The sequence below is a fragment of the Larus michahellis genome, chromosome 2 (genome assembly GCF_964199755.1).
Source record: "Larus michahellis chromosome 2, bLarMic1.1, whole genome shotgun sequence".
NCBI classification, from domain to species: Eukaryota; Metazoa; Chordata; class Aves; order Charadriiformes; family Laridae; genus Larus; species Larus michahellis.
The window spans coordinates 30,802,288-30,822,381 of record NC_133897.1 but is presented as its reverse complement, the minus strand read 5'-3'; the positions used below and the strand labels follow the sequence as shown (position 1 = coordinate 30,822,381).

Genomic DNA, 20,094 nt, shown 5'->3' with positions numbered 1-20,094 from the left:
AGGTGACATCTCACTAGAGCAGAGTAGAGGGGCAGAATCACCTCCCTCGACCTGCTGGCCATGCTTCTTTTGATGTAGCCCAGGATATGGTTGGGTCTCTGGGCTGCAAGCACATATTGCTGACTATGTTGAGCTTCTCATCAACCAACACCCCCAAGTCCTCCTCAGGGATGTTCTCAATCCATTCTCCGCCCAGCCGGTATTTGTGCTTGGGGTTGCCCCAAGCCACATGCAGGATCTTGCACTTGGCCTCGTTGAACTTTATGAGGTTCTCACAGACCCACCTCTCAAGCCTGTCGAGGTCCCTCTGGATGTCATCCCTTCCCTCCCGTGTGTTGACCACACCATGCAGCTTGGTGCCAAGACACTTCTTTGTTTGCAAATACAGTTAATTTAATTGCTAAAAGTATTCGGTGTATTTGACATAGGTCGGAAAATTGCAAAATAACATGTAGTGGAGAGGACACTTTCAACCTTTTCCTCGAAAGAAACCTTTGCTACAAGTGTAAGAGCAATAGGAACTATACTCACTTTAATCAATGATTAAAATAGTAAATTACTTAGATGGATCTGTGTAACAAATTAGAAATGCTCTTAAAATTAGAAACAAATTTGGTTTTATGTTGTCCCTTTTTTTACAGTGTGTCAAATAGACTCATTTTGAGGGAAACAGAGAGTCACATTTTCAGATGATAATTCAAATAAACATATATTAATGTGCTTCTTGCTTTTCTTGTAGGTCAAGATAATAGATTTTCCTTATGCTTATGAGGTTTTACAGGAGACAGAAATTTAACATTCTGGCAAATGTGCCACAGAAATGGAAACCTAAATTACTCCAGAAAATTATTCCACTTTATTATGCTTCTTTTTTAAAAAGTACTCATTTTATTCTGACTTTGGTACTTAACATGTCTAGGGATAATTTACAAGGCTGCAGATGAAGCAAAGCAGTTAAGCGTAGGTTGGATTTTGTATCTATGAATTTTATTTATGTCTGTTGCTCTATGATCAGAAGCAGCACTGTGTGATCACAAATACTGACAGGTCTCAAACTACACAGGTAGTAGCGAAGAGAACCCTAAATTACTGCTGAGAAGCCAACTCATTGCCTAGATGTTGTAGTATCTTTGCTCAAACCCTGGCCTCTTTACCACTATTCTGAGATGAGATTTTTCTGTACTTTTTTTAAGCATACAGGCTGGTGTGTCTACCTAGCTTATAGCAATTCCCTTGCATCTTGGTCAGGTGTCTTCAACACCATGCTCCTTTGCACTGTGTACAAACTCCAGAGAATAAAAATATATAAATAAATAAAAGAACCTTCCAAGGCTTAGCGTGTCGTTATAACTCTAGCTGGAAGGTAGTTTACACCTTTGCTTGTGTTATGTTCAAAATGTATCAGTTTGGCTTTTATATTTTATGCTTCACTGCAATTAGAGTTATTGTCATCTTTCTCCTCATACATCTCTTATGCCTTTTAGTCATTTGCTGTGTGACAAATCACTGAATGACTTTTCACCTCCAGAACTCGATGACAGGGATCAGCAGCATTCCCAAAACATGAAACACTGATTATGTAGTCAGTGCTGGAAGGTCATTTTATGCTCTGGGGGCACAGAATATATTCGTGTATCTGAAAGTCTGTATTCTGCTGCTAAAAAAAGGAAGCTCCATGTGAACCTTTTTGGGGAAACATGCACTTCTCAGTTCTATTCAGAGCTTATAAAAATGCACATTACTGTTGATGAAGACTCTGTAAACATCCCAAGTCTCATAAATGAAAGACCAATAATTCCATTTACACATTAAAACTGAGTTCTGAAAATAGCTATCAGTTCTGTTCAGGTGAGTGGTCCCACAGGTGTTCCCTTTTGGATCTTTGAACTTTTCCTTGAACTATTGGTATAAGAGACAGACCAGGTTAGTTAAGACATTTCATAGTAATTCCTATGTTGGGTCACAACAACCCCATGCAGCGCTACAGGATTGGGGCAGAATGGCTTGAAAGCAGCTCGACAGAAAAGGACTTGGGAGTGTTGGTTGACAGCCGGCTGAATATGAGCCAGCAGTGTGCCCAGGTGGCCAAGAAGGCCAACAGCATCCTAGCCTGTATCAGGAATAGTGTGGTGAGCCAGACTAGGGAAGTGATCATCCCCCTGTACTCGGCACTGGTGAGGCCCCACCTCGAGTACTGCGTTCAGTTTTGGGCCCCTCGCTACAGGAGGGACATTGAGGTGTTGGAGCGTGTCCAGAGAAGGGCTACAAAGCTGGTGAGGGGCCTGGAGGACAAACCTTATGAGGAACGACTGAGGGAGCTGGGGTTGTTTAGCCTGGCGAAGAGGAGGCTGAGGGGAGACCTTATCACCCTCTACAACTACCTGAAAGGAGGTTGTAGAGAGATGGGGGCTGACCTCTTCTCCCTGGTGACAAGTGATAGGACGAGGGGAAACGGGTTCAAGTTACATCAGGGGAGGTTTAGATTAGATATTAGGAGACATTTTTTCACTGAAAGGGTTATTAAACATTGGAATAGGCTGCCCAGGGAGGTGGTGGATTCACCATCTCTGGAGGTGTTTAAAAAAAGGGTAGATGGGGCACTTAGGGACATGGTTTAGAAGTGGCTCTTGTCAGGGTAGGTTAAAGGTTGGACTCGATGATCTTAAAGGTCCCTTCCAACCTCAACAATTCTATGATTCTATGATTCTATGATTCTATGATTCTATATAATATAGCTATGATATTTGAGAGGTTTTATTCAGAACACAATAGCTCAAATATATTGTACATAAATATATACAATTCCTATGATATCAGGATGGGACATTAATTAGTGAAAGAATGTGCAAGTCTGCTGCCAATCTATGAATAAGGTTGAACTTGGATTCTAAAATGGCATAAAGAGTCCAGGTTTATCACTGAGTCCTTGATCACATGCATCCTCCTGCTAGCCATGGAGAATTCTGCCTACAAGCCTGGCAAGACCAAAAGTGTTGAAGGCATTACACTCACAAGGAATACTGCATTCCCTCAAAGTATCTCAAATGCTTAATTCTTGTTCACTGCAGTACTTAAACATGAGCACCCTATTGAAATTCTTGAGGGTCTGTAAATACATATGAAATAGGTTCTTTTATCTGGATCTCAGATGGCTTCTTATCAAAGTATTGTTTGTGATTGTTCACTTTCTCTCCTCTTTGAAATAAAAAATACTATATCCTCTCATTTTACCTGTTAATGGTGGCAGATGACTGTCTGTGATAGAGCTATTTCATTTCACACTTAAGACCTTATTTTTCTTCTTAGTTCCCAGCTGTATATGCTGCTGAATTGGTTTGAAGAAACCATCAAGTTAGCATAACTGGCCACCGGGAAACAGCCACAGTATAATCGATTTTCTTGGATGAGTTAGAATAGGAATAATTCAGTAGTATTATAATAATTCCTTGGTGACAAGAACAGCTTCACAGGAAAAAGTGAAGCCGTATGTAAATTACAGTAGTGACAAAGTTTTCTAATGAGCTCTGGGATACGACTGGCCTTCCGGCACCACGCTGACTTCTGCTTGAGCCAGGAGCTGGCCTTGGCCGTACACCCTCTCAGCAGCATTTCCTTGTTCAGAACAACACCTCTTCCGCATGGTCAAACCATGCAGAGCCTCCAGCACAGAGTGGTTATGCACATCTGGGATGGGCTTATTTCCTTGTATTCAATGGAGAGAGACAGAGAGAGAGAGGTCTCTTTCCTTAAGATAAAGACTTTCTGTGAACGTGTGAGATGACTCCATGTGGAAACTGGTGTCACAATAACCATTTTTGATATCTTTTCTGAGATCATTGTCCTCAGCTTGAATGTTTGAAAGGTGAAGTGATTTATAAATTTGCCTGTCTGTGAGCCTGCCTATAGTGGTAGCTCATTTGTGTCACTGTCAAATACATCTTCATGGTACAATAAGAAACTCAGGAAAGTCACTGTGTCAAAATTTAAAATGACAGCAGAGGACATAATGATGTTACCTGATACACCATATAGTTGTTCTGCGTAAGTCAAGTAAAGGCATCGTATACAGCTCAGCCTATCCCTATTGAATGTAGGGTTTCCTATTTTTGTTTTATTTTCTGATTACTATTTCTGTTATTTTTTTTATTTCCTGCTTGCAATAAAACTTACATAATTAGCAATAAGCACTAATGCTACTTTACATAGGCCATAACCTGAGACTAAAACGTACTAAATGCGTCTTAATTTTTTAGTAAACAGTAAATATGCAGATTGAGTCTGTATTGATTATATACTGCCTTTGACTGACACTGCCAAATCAGTGTCATACAGCGTAACACCAATATAGTGGATACATTCCAGGTTTTATCAGTAGTAAATGACTGATTACTGATTTTGGAAAAGTAAAAATCAAAAAAAAACCCCCACACAAGTCAAGTGTAAAGAAGAAAATAATCTGATTAAAAAGCTTAATTTAATAACATGAGAGTGAAGGACGATTTTTTTTAAATATTCTCTTAGGGCAGGGATGCATATGCATGGCAATATCTTACTGTGGCTACAGTATGTTCATAGATTAGCAAAGTATAATGTCAGAAGGACTATTTAGTGTGACCTCATATATCAGCGACTATTAAACATCGCTGAGTTAGGTAGTATAGAATATCAGTTTTCCGTCTCATCAGGTATTCTGTTTGACAGGGGCCAGTAGCTCATACTTCTCATACATCTGCAAGATTGATTTACTGAACATGTAAGGAATAGCTGGATCAAAGGAGCTTCTTCTCAACTCTAGGCAAATCATGGTTGATATGCTTTAAAATTTTATTCCTGTTAAAATTCCAGTGCACTTTGACTTCATAGTTGCAAAAGAGGAGTTATGCTTATGGCTTTTTCATGTGTTCACTCTTCGTACACTTGCTCAGGATGTTTGTTTTTAATTTTTGCGTTTTCCTGGCTTGAAATAATAGTCCTTGGTAATTAAATCTGAAAGCATAGAATTGAGTATTTGTTTTCATAGCAAACTGCTTATTCACCAAACGATGAATTTGGGAGAAGACAGGGATTTTCATGAGTTTTAACTGATTTCAACTGAAACAGGAATAAAAAGCCACTTAGTTTTGCAACTGGGGAACCTGAATTTTCAGGCCAGACTTGCAAAGTGACCTGCCACCGGCGTGTAAAGGCGAGCCAGGGGAGAGGACGTTACCGTGCTTCCCCTTTTGCTCAGGAGCCCCACAGCTGAGCTTGCCTGGAGGGTGGGGTCTGGGATTCAACTCCTGTCTGAGAAAGGACTTGAGGGCAGACCTCTCATCTCCCAGTCAGACTCCAGTCCTCTTGTGTATTCTGGGAGAGGTCTGCTTGGTTCGTATAACCGATACGCACCGGGTGAGGAAGCATGAACGTTTGCAGAACCGGAACAGGAGATGTGCACCAACAGGGCAATCTCTGACCTTTTGTTAGCGGTCTGCACATACTGACCACGTCTGGCTGTGGGAAGTGCAGCTGCCTGGAGGAGTGCCTACCTCGTTCCTAAGGCAAAGAAAGAATGACTAGCACCTCACTCTCTAGCTTACAAGAGGCACTTCGGTCGCATCTCTTTTCTCAACCTTTAAGATTATTCCAGCTGTTTTGAAATGCATATATAATATTGCATGCATTTGTAAAATGAGTGATATCAAAATGACTAATTCAAAGCCTTAAAAAGTGTTAAGCGTTTTGAAATTTGGAAGTTATCAAGAGAGCGTCACAAAAAAAGACTTACAAAATCCAATCCTTGAATATCCTAGAGCAAGGTGTCTTACGCACTACCAGCTCCAAACTGGGCAGAAAAGCAATCTAAGCATATGACAATTCTGTTAAAGCATTTGAGGAAACTACCCTCACATCACTGCTATTTTATGAGTAATATGCAGGTCCCTCTGTAAATCCAGCCATTCATTTCCAAGTGTGCTTTGCTTAAGTATCCAAAATGACACACTTCAACTGGTTTTTGTACCTCAAAATGCTTATTTTCACTACTGCCAAGCAGTTATTTACAGACATCTGATCATGTATTATATAAAATGGAGTTAGTATTGTATGTCCCTTTTACATGTATTCTGATAAAATTGTCTATTTTATTTTTTTCCGTGATACTCATTAATTTATATATTCCTGTCAAACCTGTCTTGATTTGGTGAAATGCTTTGAAAGTTGAGCAGCGCTGATCTTGTTACCCTTATGCAGATGTTGTAAAGAGTATCTCCAACCCCTTCTGCTTTTTCTGTATCTACTTTAATTTGAAGGAGCACAAGGGAATGGAGAGAATAGCACACTATAAATAAATAGTATATTTTTTAATATTACAAAGATTTGGTACTAGTGATAGTTGTTTCATATTTCAGTAATATTATTTCCACATTTTGTTCATTCTTTACATAGTTTTTTACTACTGGTTTAATCTGAACAGAACTGGATTCCCACTGAGCTGCCGACATTCATGCCCCAATGTTTTTCATTTACAAGTCAATGTCACTCTCATTTTTTCCCTGAATATACTTTCTCGCATTGCTGTCAACGCTAAATCTAAGTTGTCACTTTATTCTCAAATGCCTTAGGAACTGGTGGTTATGGCATACATTCCTGGGGAAACATTTCTTTCCACACATGCCCCTTTAATTGATGAATTTACTGAAATTTTTCCCTTGTGTTTCTTCTTAAACTAACATCAGATGGAAATAATTGTTTTAGTAATCTTCCTTATCTCTTCTAAATTCTCCTTTTTTTAACCCCTTTACTGGGGGAACATGTCTAGACTCCTCATATGACTCAATTTTCTCTCCCATGCCAAATAATTTATGACTTTACTATCTTTGATTTTTTTTAATTTTTGAAATACGTTCCCTTTCCTAATTTCCTTGCTTATATTCCTACCTGCTGGTGTTAGCTGGAAGATATTTTTTTCCTAAAAGAAGCTGCTTGGATAACTTTTGGAAACTTATTACATAATATAATTTTATTTTACCATTTGGTTTTTTATTTCCTTTTTTAGGAACATGCTTATGACATATTTTGTCGTAATGCTTTGCATATTGACATGTATTTTAAGCAAGTCTGATAGACTTGAGTTGCATCCATTCTGAGCCAAAACCAATTTCATTCCAGTCATTTAATTACATTGACACATTTTTAGGTTTTTCGTATCCCCCTTTGCAAAATTTAAGACTAGCTAGTCTTTGGCACGACATCTCCGATAATATGATGTTTACTGTTGCTTGGTTGCATCAATATTTTTAGCCCAAAGTCAGAAGTTAAAAATATCTATGGAATTAATTTGAGAATTTGGATGTTGTCCTGTGTTTTCATTAGAATGGCCCTTTCTTCACTTTTGCTGCAGATCTAGACATCCTATAAAAGCACCTTGGGATATAAAGTATTTTCATGCTTGTCATACTTGACTGAATTGTGTTGGAGTACTTGAAGGATCCATTGTTTCTTTGATTACATTTATTTATTTGCTTAATTTCTCTCAACAATAAGTGCTTAAAACCCCTTTCTTTTTGCACGTCTGTAGAGCAGGAGATCAACCTACAGCTCAGCAGTGGGATATAAAAGCTAATACACTCTCTGACATGTGCTTGATGTGAGCATACATTTTTCTCTTTAGAGAAAAGCATTGTATGGTCATCTACAGTAACTAATAAAAAGCTCCTCTTTCAGTTATCTTTCTTATTGTTCTTGTCTTTTATGAAAGACTAAAATGTTATTTACATTTTCCTTGGCTTTCTGTCACCTGGAGATAGGAGTCCTATTGTTCCTGTGTAGGCCATGAATCTTTAAATCAATTCTGAAACCTAGATTCTGGATTCTGTGTATCTAGTATACACCAGAGATGTAGCAGACATGCTGCCTACTCACACGGCTAGACACGTAGTAGCCTGTGATCAACTCTGGTAGGAAAGACCTCCTCTTTACTCATGGAGGATTAGGAGGCGAGATTAGCTTTGAAGTGCTTGAATATAAGAAACTGAACATAACTACCTGAAACCGGACGCAACAAAGATAGCATTGTCTGAGCTTTTCTTCACAATTATTGACACATGAATGCATTTTAATCTTAACCTGAACCAGCCTTTGTTATCTCAATCTGGACCTGAAATTGCCAGCTGTGCCATCCTCTTTGGTAATTACGTAACATGGATAAATATCCACTGGGAGCTAGGACAAGAGCTCCAAAAATCTTTTTAATTGATCCGTGACTTAGACATAAACAGCGGTCTCTACACATGCATAACTAGAACATTTAACCATTTCTTCTGCCTAGAGCCTTCATACTTCTTTATGTGATCTAGTCTCTTTTCGAGAACCCCAAAATAAAAAGGCTATAGATTACTCCAAGCACATAAAAGTAGTGTGTTACCTAAATTAGGATTATTTTGGTATCTTTTTCTTAATCATTTACATTTACTCTCCATGTCCGTTCTGTTCTGTGTAATCTGTTGACTGAAGTTTGTCGAAGTCCATATTGGGCATATGAAGAGGAGGAAAAAGGAACAACATTTCTTTCATGTAATCAAAGTGATAATATATAACTAATAGCATTTTGAAGTATTGTTGTTTGGTTGTTTTGGTATTTTTTTTTAATAAAACACTTTATTTCCTTCCACTGCATGAACTCTTGCCCTGTTTTATTGTTCCAGGAGGAATACAGTGCCCAAATAGTAGTGCTCTGCAGGAAACGCGCAGCTGTAACGAACACTCTTGCACTGTGTATCATTGGCAGACCGGCCCGTGGGGACAGTGCATAGAGGATACGTCTGTCTCTGCTTTCAACTCCTCTGCCAGCTGGAACGGGGAGGCCACCTGTTCCGTGGGGATGCAGACAAGAAAGGTCATCTGTGTGAGAGTCAACGTGGGACAAGTGGGACCAAAAAAGTAAAGATCTTAAAAAATACCTTCATGATGTAAATACTTTTGGATTTTACTACTCTATATTTATATCACCTATGACTACATGCAAAGATATAAAGACTCCCATCTTTGTGTTCTCATGGGGGAACAATTCATCTTTTAGAAATACAAAACTGAAGCTACAGAAGGATTATAAAATACATTTCTCACTATTGATTTTTATGGGTGATATTTACAGTGGTGGTTTTGCTGACAGTTGACTGACTGCAAAATCCAGTTGGCTCCTTGCAACAGAATCACAGAATCATAGAATCATCTAAGTTGGAAGGGAATCTTTAAGATCACCAAGTCCAACCATCAACCTAACTCTGACAAAACCACTACTAAACCATGTCCCTCGTGTCCATGTCCAATGACCATCACCAAGTTGAGTCGAGATAAAATTCTTGAGGCAAGTGTGGGATGTGCAGTGGAGCACCATTTCCAAGATCCTTGTGGTACCTCCAAGGAAGCAGTGCATTACCTGAATTAGTGCAGTTCCATGCAAAAATACTGCTTTGTCTCTAAATACAGTACAGCCCATGTAAGTGCATCTTCTCAGACGCAGACCAAGGGGAGGTCAAGAGTAGTGCGGTTCTGACAGGGCATTAGTTTGAACATTAGTTTGACAACCTTTGTAAGGGATTTTTCCAATATACGTGGGGTTTTTAAGAGATCTCTTTGGCCCAATGATTTTATTTTGCAATTTAATATATAACCAGGGTTAAATACAGATTAGCTGCTAGTGAAATACATTTGATAATATCTTCGTACAGTTTGGCAGTCCATAAATTTTCCCACTCAGGACAGATTCAGAGCTGCAAGAGCTGATAGCAGAGGTCATTTAGAAAGTTCATGAGGCAGCTATTCTCACACTAACTATTTGCATGGTGCCTGTCATTTGTTGCTTTATTCAGCGGTAGACTTATTCCTAATTTACTTTAAATGGAAATATGGGGAATAATGTCAGCACATTCAGTAATCTAAATTGTTGTGTATCTGCATTAAGTTGCTGTTCTATTCGGTCGTGATACCGTTATATTTTTTATTTGGTATTCATTTTACATTAAAAAAAAACCCTCTAATGATTTATCTTCCTTTTTAAATCTACTGTTAATGTGTCTGCTTTTGATTTGATCTTAAATTTTTGGCAGGAGGGCTCTTTATTATGTCATAAATGCGTCCTGTGAAATGAGAAAAAAAGTCTTAGTTGATCCTTCAAATTGTCACATTAAAATCACGGAATCCTTTTTAAAGAACCAGACATTTAACACGAAAACGTAAATAGGAACCTTGTTTTAAACTCCCCTTAATAAAAAGGATTACTGTGGTATGATACAGTCAATATTATTGGCCTTATCTACCTCACAAGTTACAGACTTCAGCTTGTATCTCTTCTGTTTAATTTGACCTTGAGTAAGGACTGCAAAAAAATCAATACTTCGCTTTAAGCCACATATACTAAATACAAACAATATAAAAGATAGAAATGGTGTTCTAATTGAACTAATTGCCTTGCCCAGGGATCTGAAGAGGAACTGTAATGTTCAGTGTTCCTGAAAGATTAAGTTCTCAATGAAACACTGTCTATAATTCAGACTTTTCTTGTATGCTTGTAATTCTGTTGTTCTTTATGAAAAAAGGCATTAGTAAGCCAATGTTCAATACTTTTCAGAAGCATTTTGAATTTTAACTTTATAGAAAATTTCGGAAAACATAGTCAATGTATGTGATTGGTGGCAAATGTGTTTTTAAAGTGTACCTGTCCATATATAATACAGCCATGCATACATAAGACGATTTTATGAACTACATAGAAACAAGGCACAATTTTACTTAAAAATGTAGAAAGAGCTTATGGAGAGATGATGGAGATTTATGTTGCTATAGATATAATATTTCATGGCCTTTCACATCGCTATTTTAGGGGAGAAAAGAGAAAGGGTAGAGATGTCATCATAAGAGGGCACCAAGAAATTGGTGCTGGTTCACAGTAATGGATCATATTCCGAGGAGTTTACATGAATTGACAGGAAAATGCAGAGACAACCAATGGAAATAAGGAACTAGCAATTGTTATTGCTGAAGAACATGTTCCTGTAAAGCTGCAACTCAACTTTTCTTCTCCTTTCCCCCTGCTTCTCCTCCCACAGCGGCACAGGTGCAGTTCTCCACTGGCCAGAGAGACCACGTTTTCTTGGTAGTTCATTGTTAGACTTGCCTGTACTCCCTTCAGCCTGGCAAGAAAGATGCCTCATGCAAGCCAACCTTCCCCAACTGATCCAATCCGAATATCAAACTCGTTTCTCATCTCTCTGGTCCAAGATGCCCAGCAGTCACAAGAGGAAAAGCTTGTCATAGTAACGTTTTTCCTGCTATGAGCCAAAAGCTCCAATACGTAGAAGTGATGTTTTTCTTCTGTCTTTACATTTTACTCCGACAGTCCACATAGGGCAATAGTAATTTTGAAATTATTTTAAAGACTTGCAATACTTCTGCAAGAGTTATTGCATCATTCTGAAAACAAGTATTGCAGCACAGGGAGTTGTTTGTCCTTGATGAAAAAATAGGAACACGGAGTGGGGGAAAATGACCTGGGTTAATGAGTCCCATATGTGGCAGTCCAACAATCCCTTTTATATGCTGATCAAGCCTCTTCCGAAAACAAGCAAGGTTTTCTGTCCTTTCAGATAGTCTTTCACAGTCTCATTGATCTGGCAGTTTCAAACCTTTTTCTGGTTTCTGTCATAATCGTGGCCAGTTTATACCTATTTGTTCCTGGGTGAGCAATGTTATTTGTTTTAAATGTGCCTCCTTCCAGAGTTTATGTTTCTGGTAAATTTATGAAAAGCTAAAAATGTGTTTTGCTAAGGTAAACTAAATGGCTTTTCTTCATAATCATTTGTAAACTTGAAAACAACACTGGAAAGGCAGAGTCTGGAATGGTGAGTGAGAAATCATGATTTTTTTAGCTAAATCCCCAGGTGTAGAATGCACCGGTTTTGGCTTGCTTCCACCAGCTCTATTTAAGTTCTAACAGTTTTTCTTTCTGAGCTCAATCCTGGTGAATTCTGGGCAACTATCACTCCCCTCGTGTGCCTGCAGGCATTCAGTACCTCTCATAATTCACCAGTTCACTGCAGAATGATTGTTTATTTGATAATGCTTCTTTTTCATGTTTTTTTTAGATGCCCTGAGAGCCTCCGACCAGAAACAGTGAGGCCTTGTCTGCTTCCCTGTAGGAAGGACTGTATTGTGACTCCATTCAGTGACTGGACATTGTGTCCATCTTCATGTCAAGAAGGTAATTTTACCCATTGTGTGCTAGTAGACAGATTTTTAAGACAAAAAAAAAAAAAAGAGTCAGACTAGCAGTCACTTTTGGCAGAATACTTATACATATCTCTTTCTGACAGAGGACATGTAATAGCTGGTAGAGCAGCTGCAAGGAGGACATAGTGGTTTTGCTGAATAGAATCATTATTTTTATATATTGTCTGTAAGCATCTGTTTGTGGGGTCTTTTTTCCCATTTTGCCTGCTTTTATGTTACAAACTGCCTTTTGCGTCTTCTGCTGATAAAGAGATAACTAGTCACAGAGCAGATACATAGTTGTACAAGTACAGCAACTGTGCTTGAAGAGAGAAACAGAGTTGTCCACAGGTATATAATTTTGGCAAAACTCTTTCACTTTTGCCTGTGCTGGTTTATTCTACCCTAATGAAAAGTGAAGTTAATGAAAATCAGCAGACTTTAAGTTGATATTAATGGCCTGACTTAAATACATGTTGCAATACCTTGTTAATACACTTGGCAAAGCTCTTGAAAACAGTGCAGATATACCTTGAATTTTTATTACATTGAAATCATACATGAAGTTAAAGTGATGAGTAGATTAATATTGCCCACATTTTTCTGCGTTATCTCTTTTTCTCTTTTAAGCTTAGCAGGAGGTATTTTTATAATATGTACTATTATGGACAGACTCTGTAATATCCTGAGTTCCATGGGGTGCTAATCCCCATGTAGGGACGTGGTGATTACTCACAGCTACCATGTTATCAGAATGTAAGAAATTGTTACATCAAGTACACGCACTTTGAATGTCGTGGCCAATTCTTCGTGTTTTATAAAGGACAAATAGAAAGTCATTTTTGCAGTAATTCCTATTAGTGCTTAGTGCATTCTAACAAATAAACGAAGGGTTAGGAAGATTAACCTTTGAAAAAGAACAGTGAAGTGAAGTAAGACCATTGAATCTGAATCTATGAAATAGTTATTCATTATTAAATACGGTGTTATTTTACAGCAATATTAATAGTTCTTTCTGAAATATTTTTGTTGGGGCAGATCATCTTGGACAAAAATGCCATCCTCTTCTGTTCTTATTCCTGTGGGTTTTAAGAAAGGTCTTGATGCAATGAATATATCTTCATGAATATTAACTCCAAACTAGCATGTATGCTGCTAAGAAACAGTATATTTGTGAACCAATACAGGCCTTTTGTCTATTCAGTGAATCGAACTCTTTTTATACTACACAACCAATTTTTATTTCATGGATTTTACCCATTTGTGTCAGCAAGCTGGTCAGCAGCTTTGCTGGGCTGCACGTCTGTCTCGCCCCTCGTGCCAGCTCCTGGCATCTCCTGGAGCTGATTGACTTGGGAGCGGAGGGTTTCCTCTGCGTTGAAAAGCGGCCAGGTGGTGGAGAGCCACCGCCGGGATTCTCCTACTGTTTGCTCCTAATTACAATTGTTTGGCCGTGGTCCAGCAGGCTTCTGTGTTCAGACAAGCTGCAGCTGCTGTAATAACCCACCCAAAGCTGAGATCAACCCGGTCAGCCGAATGTCGGTGCTGCAGCTCTCTGGGAAGATAAAAAAAAATAAAAAAAAAATTCCAAGATTCTTACCTAACAATATTTGTGTGTTAGGTATCGCTATGGAATTAATGTAGATTTTTGGCATTTCTCTTAATTTTCTGCCTGAACAACTGATATCTGAAGATGACTGGAATCAAAATTCCTACAGGAACTGCTTACTGTTTATCATTAATAATGAATGACCTTAATAATTAAAAACTGTAAACTGTAAATTAATTCCAGAGTGGGAAATAAAACTTCGCATTTAAATGTAAGGCATGCTCTTTTGGAAATATTTTTTGAGTATCTAGATAGTGTAACGCTAGTCCCAGGTGGGAAACGAGGGCATAGCGAGCAGAATTAAAGCCTGGCCTGGAGAGAACCAAGACTGTAAATTAAATTTGTTATATTCCTGGCTGTGGAGATAAGCAAAAGCCAAGCACATTTTCTGATTGAGTCATTTATGGAGTGGAAAAATTGTGAACTATAATAATTTCTTCCTATTAATTTATCTTTCTGGTTCTGCATGCAAATGATGAGGGCAAATTTACACTTTGAAACTGTAAAATGTAGCCGCAAACTGAGCTGGTTTAATATTTTTTTCACTTCAACTGTGTGTTCACTTCATCTGTATGTTCATTTGTACAGTATTGCTACTGTTTCTTTCTGTTTAGTTCTGCTTCGTGGCCTTTAGCTGAGATTAACGTATTTTATCTATTAGGCTTAATTTCCTGCTTATGGACAAAGAAGCCTGTCACTATTATAGCAATCTACTCAAATACCTGTTAAGTTAAATCTTATTTTTCCCCTAATTACTGACATTCTTCTGTAGTAGCAGGAGAAACAAGTTCTTCTACTCTTTGCAGGAGGTGTCACAGTAAAGAAACAGTCCCGTCATCGAGTCATCATCCAGCTCCCCGCCAACGGTGGTCGGGAGTGCCCCGACTCCTTGTTCGAGGAAAAAGAATGTGAATTTTCTCCTGTCTGCTATAGCTACAGGTACTCTAAATCAACCAAAGGCAGCTCAGACATGTTTTCTCAACTTGTACTACCTCAAAAGCATGTTGAATTCCACTTATTAAGAAATATAGGACACGTACCTAAATCAAGGTTTCAGAATGGATATATAGACTCAGTTGGGCCCATAGCGAATCACTAGTTCATTTTGTTCCAGTTCCTTTGCAGGAACATTGCAACCACTGAGAAAGACTTTCCAGGACAAATCTTTCAAAATCTTCTATTTTGAAATTCTAGATGATTTAAAAAAATCTTCCTTTCTAAATTATCCAAAGCACTGAAATGCAGCCTCATCTGTTTAGGATAGCTGAGTTCTGCTGCCACGCTGTACCATTGCAGCGTGTCCTCCATCTTTCCATCCCCAGCAGACCTGAGATAGTCCACAGATGATATATCACCTAACGTACAAAATTCTCTGTGTTGACCTAATCTTCACCAGAGAATGTTGAGGACCATTCCAACAGCTGGGGATCTCCACCATAACTGCTTAAGAAAATTTTCAGGCGATTTTATAGTATCTATCTGAGTGGCATGGGAAAGTCTAGATGTGTGAAAGATCTAGCTGTTGATACAGAAAAAGTTTAGAAAATTCTGATGCAGTTGAAAGAGACCTGGGAGTCCTGGTGGACAACAGGATGACCATGAGCCAGCAATGGGACCTTGTAGCCAAGAAGGCCAATGGCATCCTGGGGTGCATCAAGAAGAGTGTGGCCAGCAGGTCGAGGGAGGTCATCCTCCCCCTCTACTCTGCCTTAGTGAGGCCGCACCTGGAGTACTGTGTCCAGTTCTGGGCTTCCCGGTTCAAGAAGGACAGGGAACTGCTGGAGAGGGTGCAGCAAAGGGCTACCAAGAAGATTAGGGGACTGGAACACCTCTCTTATGAAGAAAGGCTGAGGGATTTGGGTCTCTTCAGTCTGGAAAAAAGATGGGTGAGGGGGGACCTTATCAACACTTATAAATACTTAAAGGGTGGGTGTCAGGAGGATGGGACCAGGCTCTTTTCAGTGGTGCCCAGCAACAGGACAAGAGGTAACGGGCACACACTTGAGCATAGGAAGTCCCACCTGAACATGAGGAGGAACTTCTTTCCTTTGAGGGTGGCAGAGCACTGGCACAGGCTGCCCAGAGAGGTGGTGGAGTCTCCATCTCTGGAGACATTCAAAACCCGCCTGGACGCGTTCCTGTGCAACCTGCTGTAGGTGACCCTGCTCTGGCAGGAGGGTTGGACTAGATGATCTCCAGAGGTCCCTTCCAACCCTATGATTCTATGATTCTATGATTTACTTGATCAAATAATAATAATAATAAAGACGATATTTTTTGATGAATGATAAATATGTTTGAATTGGAAGCCAATGTTCTGTTTCTCCAGTGGCTAAAGAACACCTGCTAGTTCCCATGAAATCCCTCTCTGTTGCAGTGGTGCAAATATCATTTAAGTTTGTTTCAGCAAAACAAATTGAGATTAAAGAAATGTATTGCTTTCATCATCTGGTAAGAATTACCTTCGCAAATTCATTAGGAGATCACACTGTATATAACTGAAAGATATGAAAGGATGTAAAACAGCATTGGGAAGCTACCAAAAGCAGTACTCCAAATATCGGAGAAATATAGCTCGACAACCTTTTCTAGTCAATACAAGTAAGAGTTTTGTCTTTTAAAATGCTGGCTGCTCCTCATCTCTTTAATATCTTCAATATCAAATTTTACCTGAGATAGTGCATGATGGTGTGCTGAGCAGAATAGTTACTAGGGAGTGGTAGCTGAGGTTATTTAAATTTCATGGTACAAACTAATACTAAAACCATTTTCTTTATATTTCCTTTAGCATCTTTCTGACCTATAGACATGCTGTAACAGATGGAGTCACACACTCAGTTTGGCTCATGCCTTAGTTTAGATACTGGCCTGCAGAGGCAAGTTACAATGAAACTTGAGGTGCAAAACCATTGAGATAATTTTAAACGTGAGAGCAGTCGATGGTTTGAGCTGTGGATGTAGCATTTTTTTTTCCTCCCACTCTGAGTAATTCAAACAACTGTGGATTATTTCAGAGATGTGACAATGACCAGACTTGCCTAGATTTGTTATATTTAATGCCTAAGGTATTCTGCAGCACTAGAAGGGAACTTTGTAAAAGTTTCATGGCAGTTTATATTAATGATATAATAATTTAAGCAGCACAATATTGCATTTCTTATCAATGATTTTTGCAAGTTCTTTTTGTCTGTGTTTTATTTTGATAAGGTCTGGGCCTGTATTCATGTTGTGTTGAATCTCTTGGTTGGCTCCACATTTGTAAGGTGCTACCAAGACCCCAGGTGCTCTGGGGTTGCCTGAGGCACCCTGACAGTCATTTAAACCCACTGTCCCAATGCTTTATGTAGCTGGGGTCCCTTTTTGCTTCTGATTTCTCCTTTTGGGATAGCGTTTGGAAGATGAAGCTTAGCAAAGGAATTTGTTTGTTATGAAAACTTTACCCTGGTAATCGTATCATTCGAAATTTGAGAAAACTTGAAACAAAGATCCTAAGACTTTGCTCATCTGACCTCATCTTTCTCTGTAACTCCACGATTTGTTTGTGCTTCAAGCAAGGCAGAATTGCTCCATTTGTTCTTGTGTTGCGAGACGTGCCTAGGGGAGGGGACAAAAAGACCTGGGGAAGAGGAAAGAAGGAAAAGAGAAAGAAATGCACTACTACCTATATGTGACAGTATTTACCGCTAAAAGGCATGCCCAATACTGCGTGAACCTGAAATCAGCCCTGGAGTCTTTGGAGTGTGTTTGGGAAACTTCAACACATCTTTGCTTCACTGAGATAGGTGAAAGAAAGAAAGGAAAGAAGGGAAAGTGAGAAAGAGAGGAGGTTTATTAGGTCGTGCTAGTATTTAGAACTCATCATTATTTAACGAGACCATGTTGTTTTTATGAGACGTTACTGTCACTTCACTAAATCCACTTTTCAAATTTTATTATGTCATTTTGTTGGCTGGTAAAATACTCTGAGCATGCTCAGATGTATATCCAGATCAAAAATTGGGTATTCAAGTCACATCATTTTTTTATTTTGTAGAGTATTCTTTTTTGAAATTTCTTTCTCACATTTTATATAAGTGTGTTAATGCTTTGTATTAATGTATAATCTGCATGTTGTGGTTTGTGTTGTTTGTGTATTTGTTAGGTAGAGTTAATGTACCTTTGTCTCTGAAAAGATATATGGTTCGCTTTCTCTTCCTTCCTCCGCCTCCTCCTTCCTCCCCTGTGTTCTTTATGGTGGCCTAATCCTAAAAGCAGCGAAAAAGTTAACAGGAAAGTGGGAAAAGTTTACGGTATTGTTACTGTTGTGAATTGGTTGTGACCAGTTAGTAATAGTAAACAATAGCTTACAGTGGTCCCTAATACTATCTAGCACTTGTGCTGCCTCGGTTTTGATTGCTACAAGTTTAGATGGATTGTTCGAAGTTGATTTCTTCCCCCCTCATTTCAGGTGGAAGACCCACAAGTGGCGTAGGTGCCAGCTAGTACCATGGTATGTGCGCCAAGACAGCCCAGGAGCACACGAGACTTGCGGACCTGGGCTACAAGCAAGAGGTTAGACCCTTTTTTTGTGCAATTTATTCCTCAGAAATCTATAGCCGCACTGGTGTGGGAAATGCTTAAAATTTTAGTCGTTATAACTTAACATCAATTTTATCTATCTTTATATGCGTCGGCAAAGGAAAATACTGAATTCTAGTATGGTAGGGTGCACCCTAACAGTTATCTGGCAATTTTTTTATTCATAACATATCAGTATTAATTTATTTTGAAGTATAGATACCACATGAGTGACTAATTTTATGGTATTGTTTGTTCAGTTTATTTCACCATCCTTACCTGAAGCAAGTTTGCAGAGGTGTTTGTGGAAAGTATGTTTTCAAAAAGAAAAAACAAAACAAACAAACAAACAAACAAACCCCAAAACAACGGGATGGCTGACTTTACAGGCTTCTTTTTGTGAAAAAGGTTGTATAAATTCGCCTGTGAAAATGTGACATTTTTCATGTGGTGGGGATGTGAAGACATGTTTATGGGTATATCCATTAGAACAAAAATAAGACTTTTGCTGCTTCTGTTTGTTTGAAAATTTAGAATCGGAGAACCATACAATAATTTTGAGTTGGAAGGATGCTCTGGAGGTCCCTTGGTCCAACCTTCCACGCGGATCAGGGCCAGTTTCAAAGTTAGCTCCCACACAGAGTAGAGCAGGTTGCTCAGGTCCACGTGTCGTGTTTGGAGTACGTCCCAGGATGGAGATCCTACAGCCTCTCTGGGCATTTGCTCCAGTGCTTGTCCAGCCTAGCACTGCTTTTTTTTTTTTTTTTCTCCCTAATACCTAAGCCAAAATTTCTCTTGCTGCAATTTGTGTCTGTGTCCTCTTATCCTTTCACTATATATCTCTGAGAACAGTCTGGCACTCTCTTTTCTATCCCCTCAAATTAAGTAGTTGTATAGAGCAATGGGAGCATAAGAGATGCTGGACTTTGCATTTAGGCTGTTGAAGTTCAGTGTCAGCCCATTTCTCCAGGCTGTCAGGGTCCTCTGAATGGCAGCCCTACCCTCCAGGTAGGTATTAACTGCTCCTCTCAAACTGGTGTTGTCCCCAGACTTGCTGAGGATGCTTTCTGTACAGGTTGTTAAAAACACTGAACAGAATTGGCCCTGGAATTAAACACTGAGGTGCAGCGCATTTAACCAGTTGCTGCTTGGACTTTAAAACCGCTGACCCTTCCAACCCAGTCATTCAGACATTTTTCCACTGTTTCCAGTTGATAACAAATAATTTTAGCGTCCCTATCCAGCCTTACTGTCACCTGTCTTCATACAGAGTTTTATGGATTAAATAGAACTGTGTATGTGTGACTGTTACAAGTACAGTCAGGAGAAAGTTTTTTAGGTGCATTAAATAAATTCAGTATGAAAATAATTGCGGTTCCTGCTTACGGTGTTACAGTAATTGAATTGCTTTGAACTATTAGTCAACCTTGAATTCCAAGAAGGTTTTTTTTTCTTTTGCCTTTCTGAGTGCAAGCTTCTATACATTAAAACAATATTGGCTCAGCAGATTGTGGAATTCCTGAGCAAGGACACTGCTAACTGCAGAAGCGAAATGTTCTGGTCATTAACTTCCTTGCAGTATTAGAGGAGGTTATGGCATACTTTAAAAAGTCACAGAGTAAATATTAAGCTAGTAACTCCTACTGCTTACTCAGAAAGCGTTACAGGAGGTCAATTTAGGGCTT

The 20,094-nt window shown here is 39.0% G+C and overlaps 1 protein-coding gene across 1 annotated transcript in view; it reads left to right on the top strand.

Moving 5' to 3' along the window:
• The window catches only part of THSD7A (thrombospondin type 1 domain containing 7A), a 327,266-nt gene that overhangs the window by 248,850 nt on the left and 58,322 nt on the right, over positions 1–20,094 (top strand). The window contains exons 18-21 of the mRNA XM_074574765.1: positions 8,682–8,916; positions 12,120–12,235; positions 14,659–14,791; positions 18,300–18,403. Coding sequence (XP_074430866.1) covers positions 8,682–8,916; positions 12,120–12,235; positions 14,659–14,791; positions 18,300–18,403 — 588 coding nt within the window. The remainder of the gene's footprint in view (positions 1–8,681; positions 8,917–12,119; positions 12,236–14,658; positions 14,792–18,299; positions 18,404–20,094) is intronic.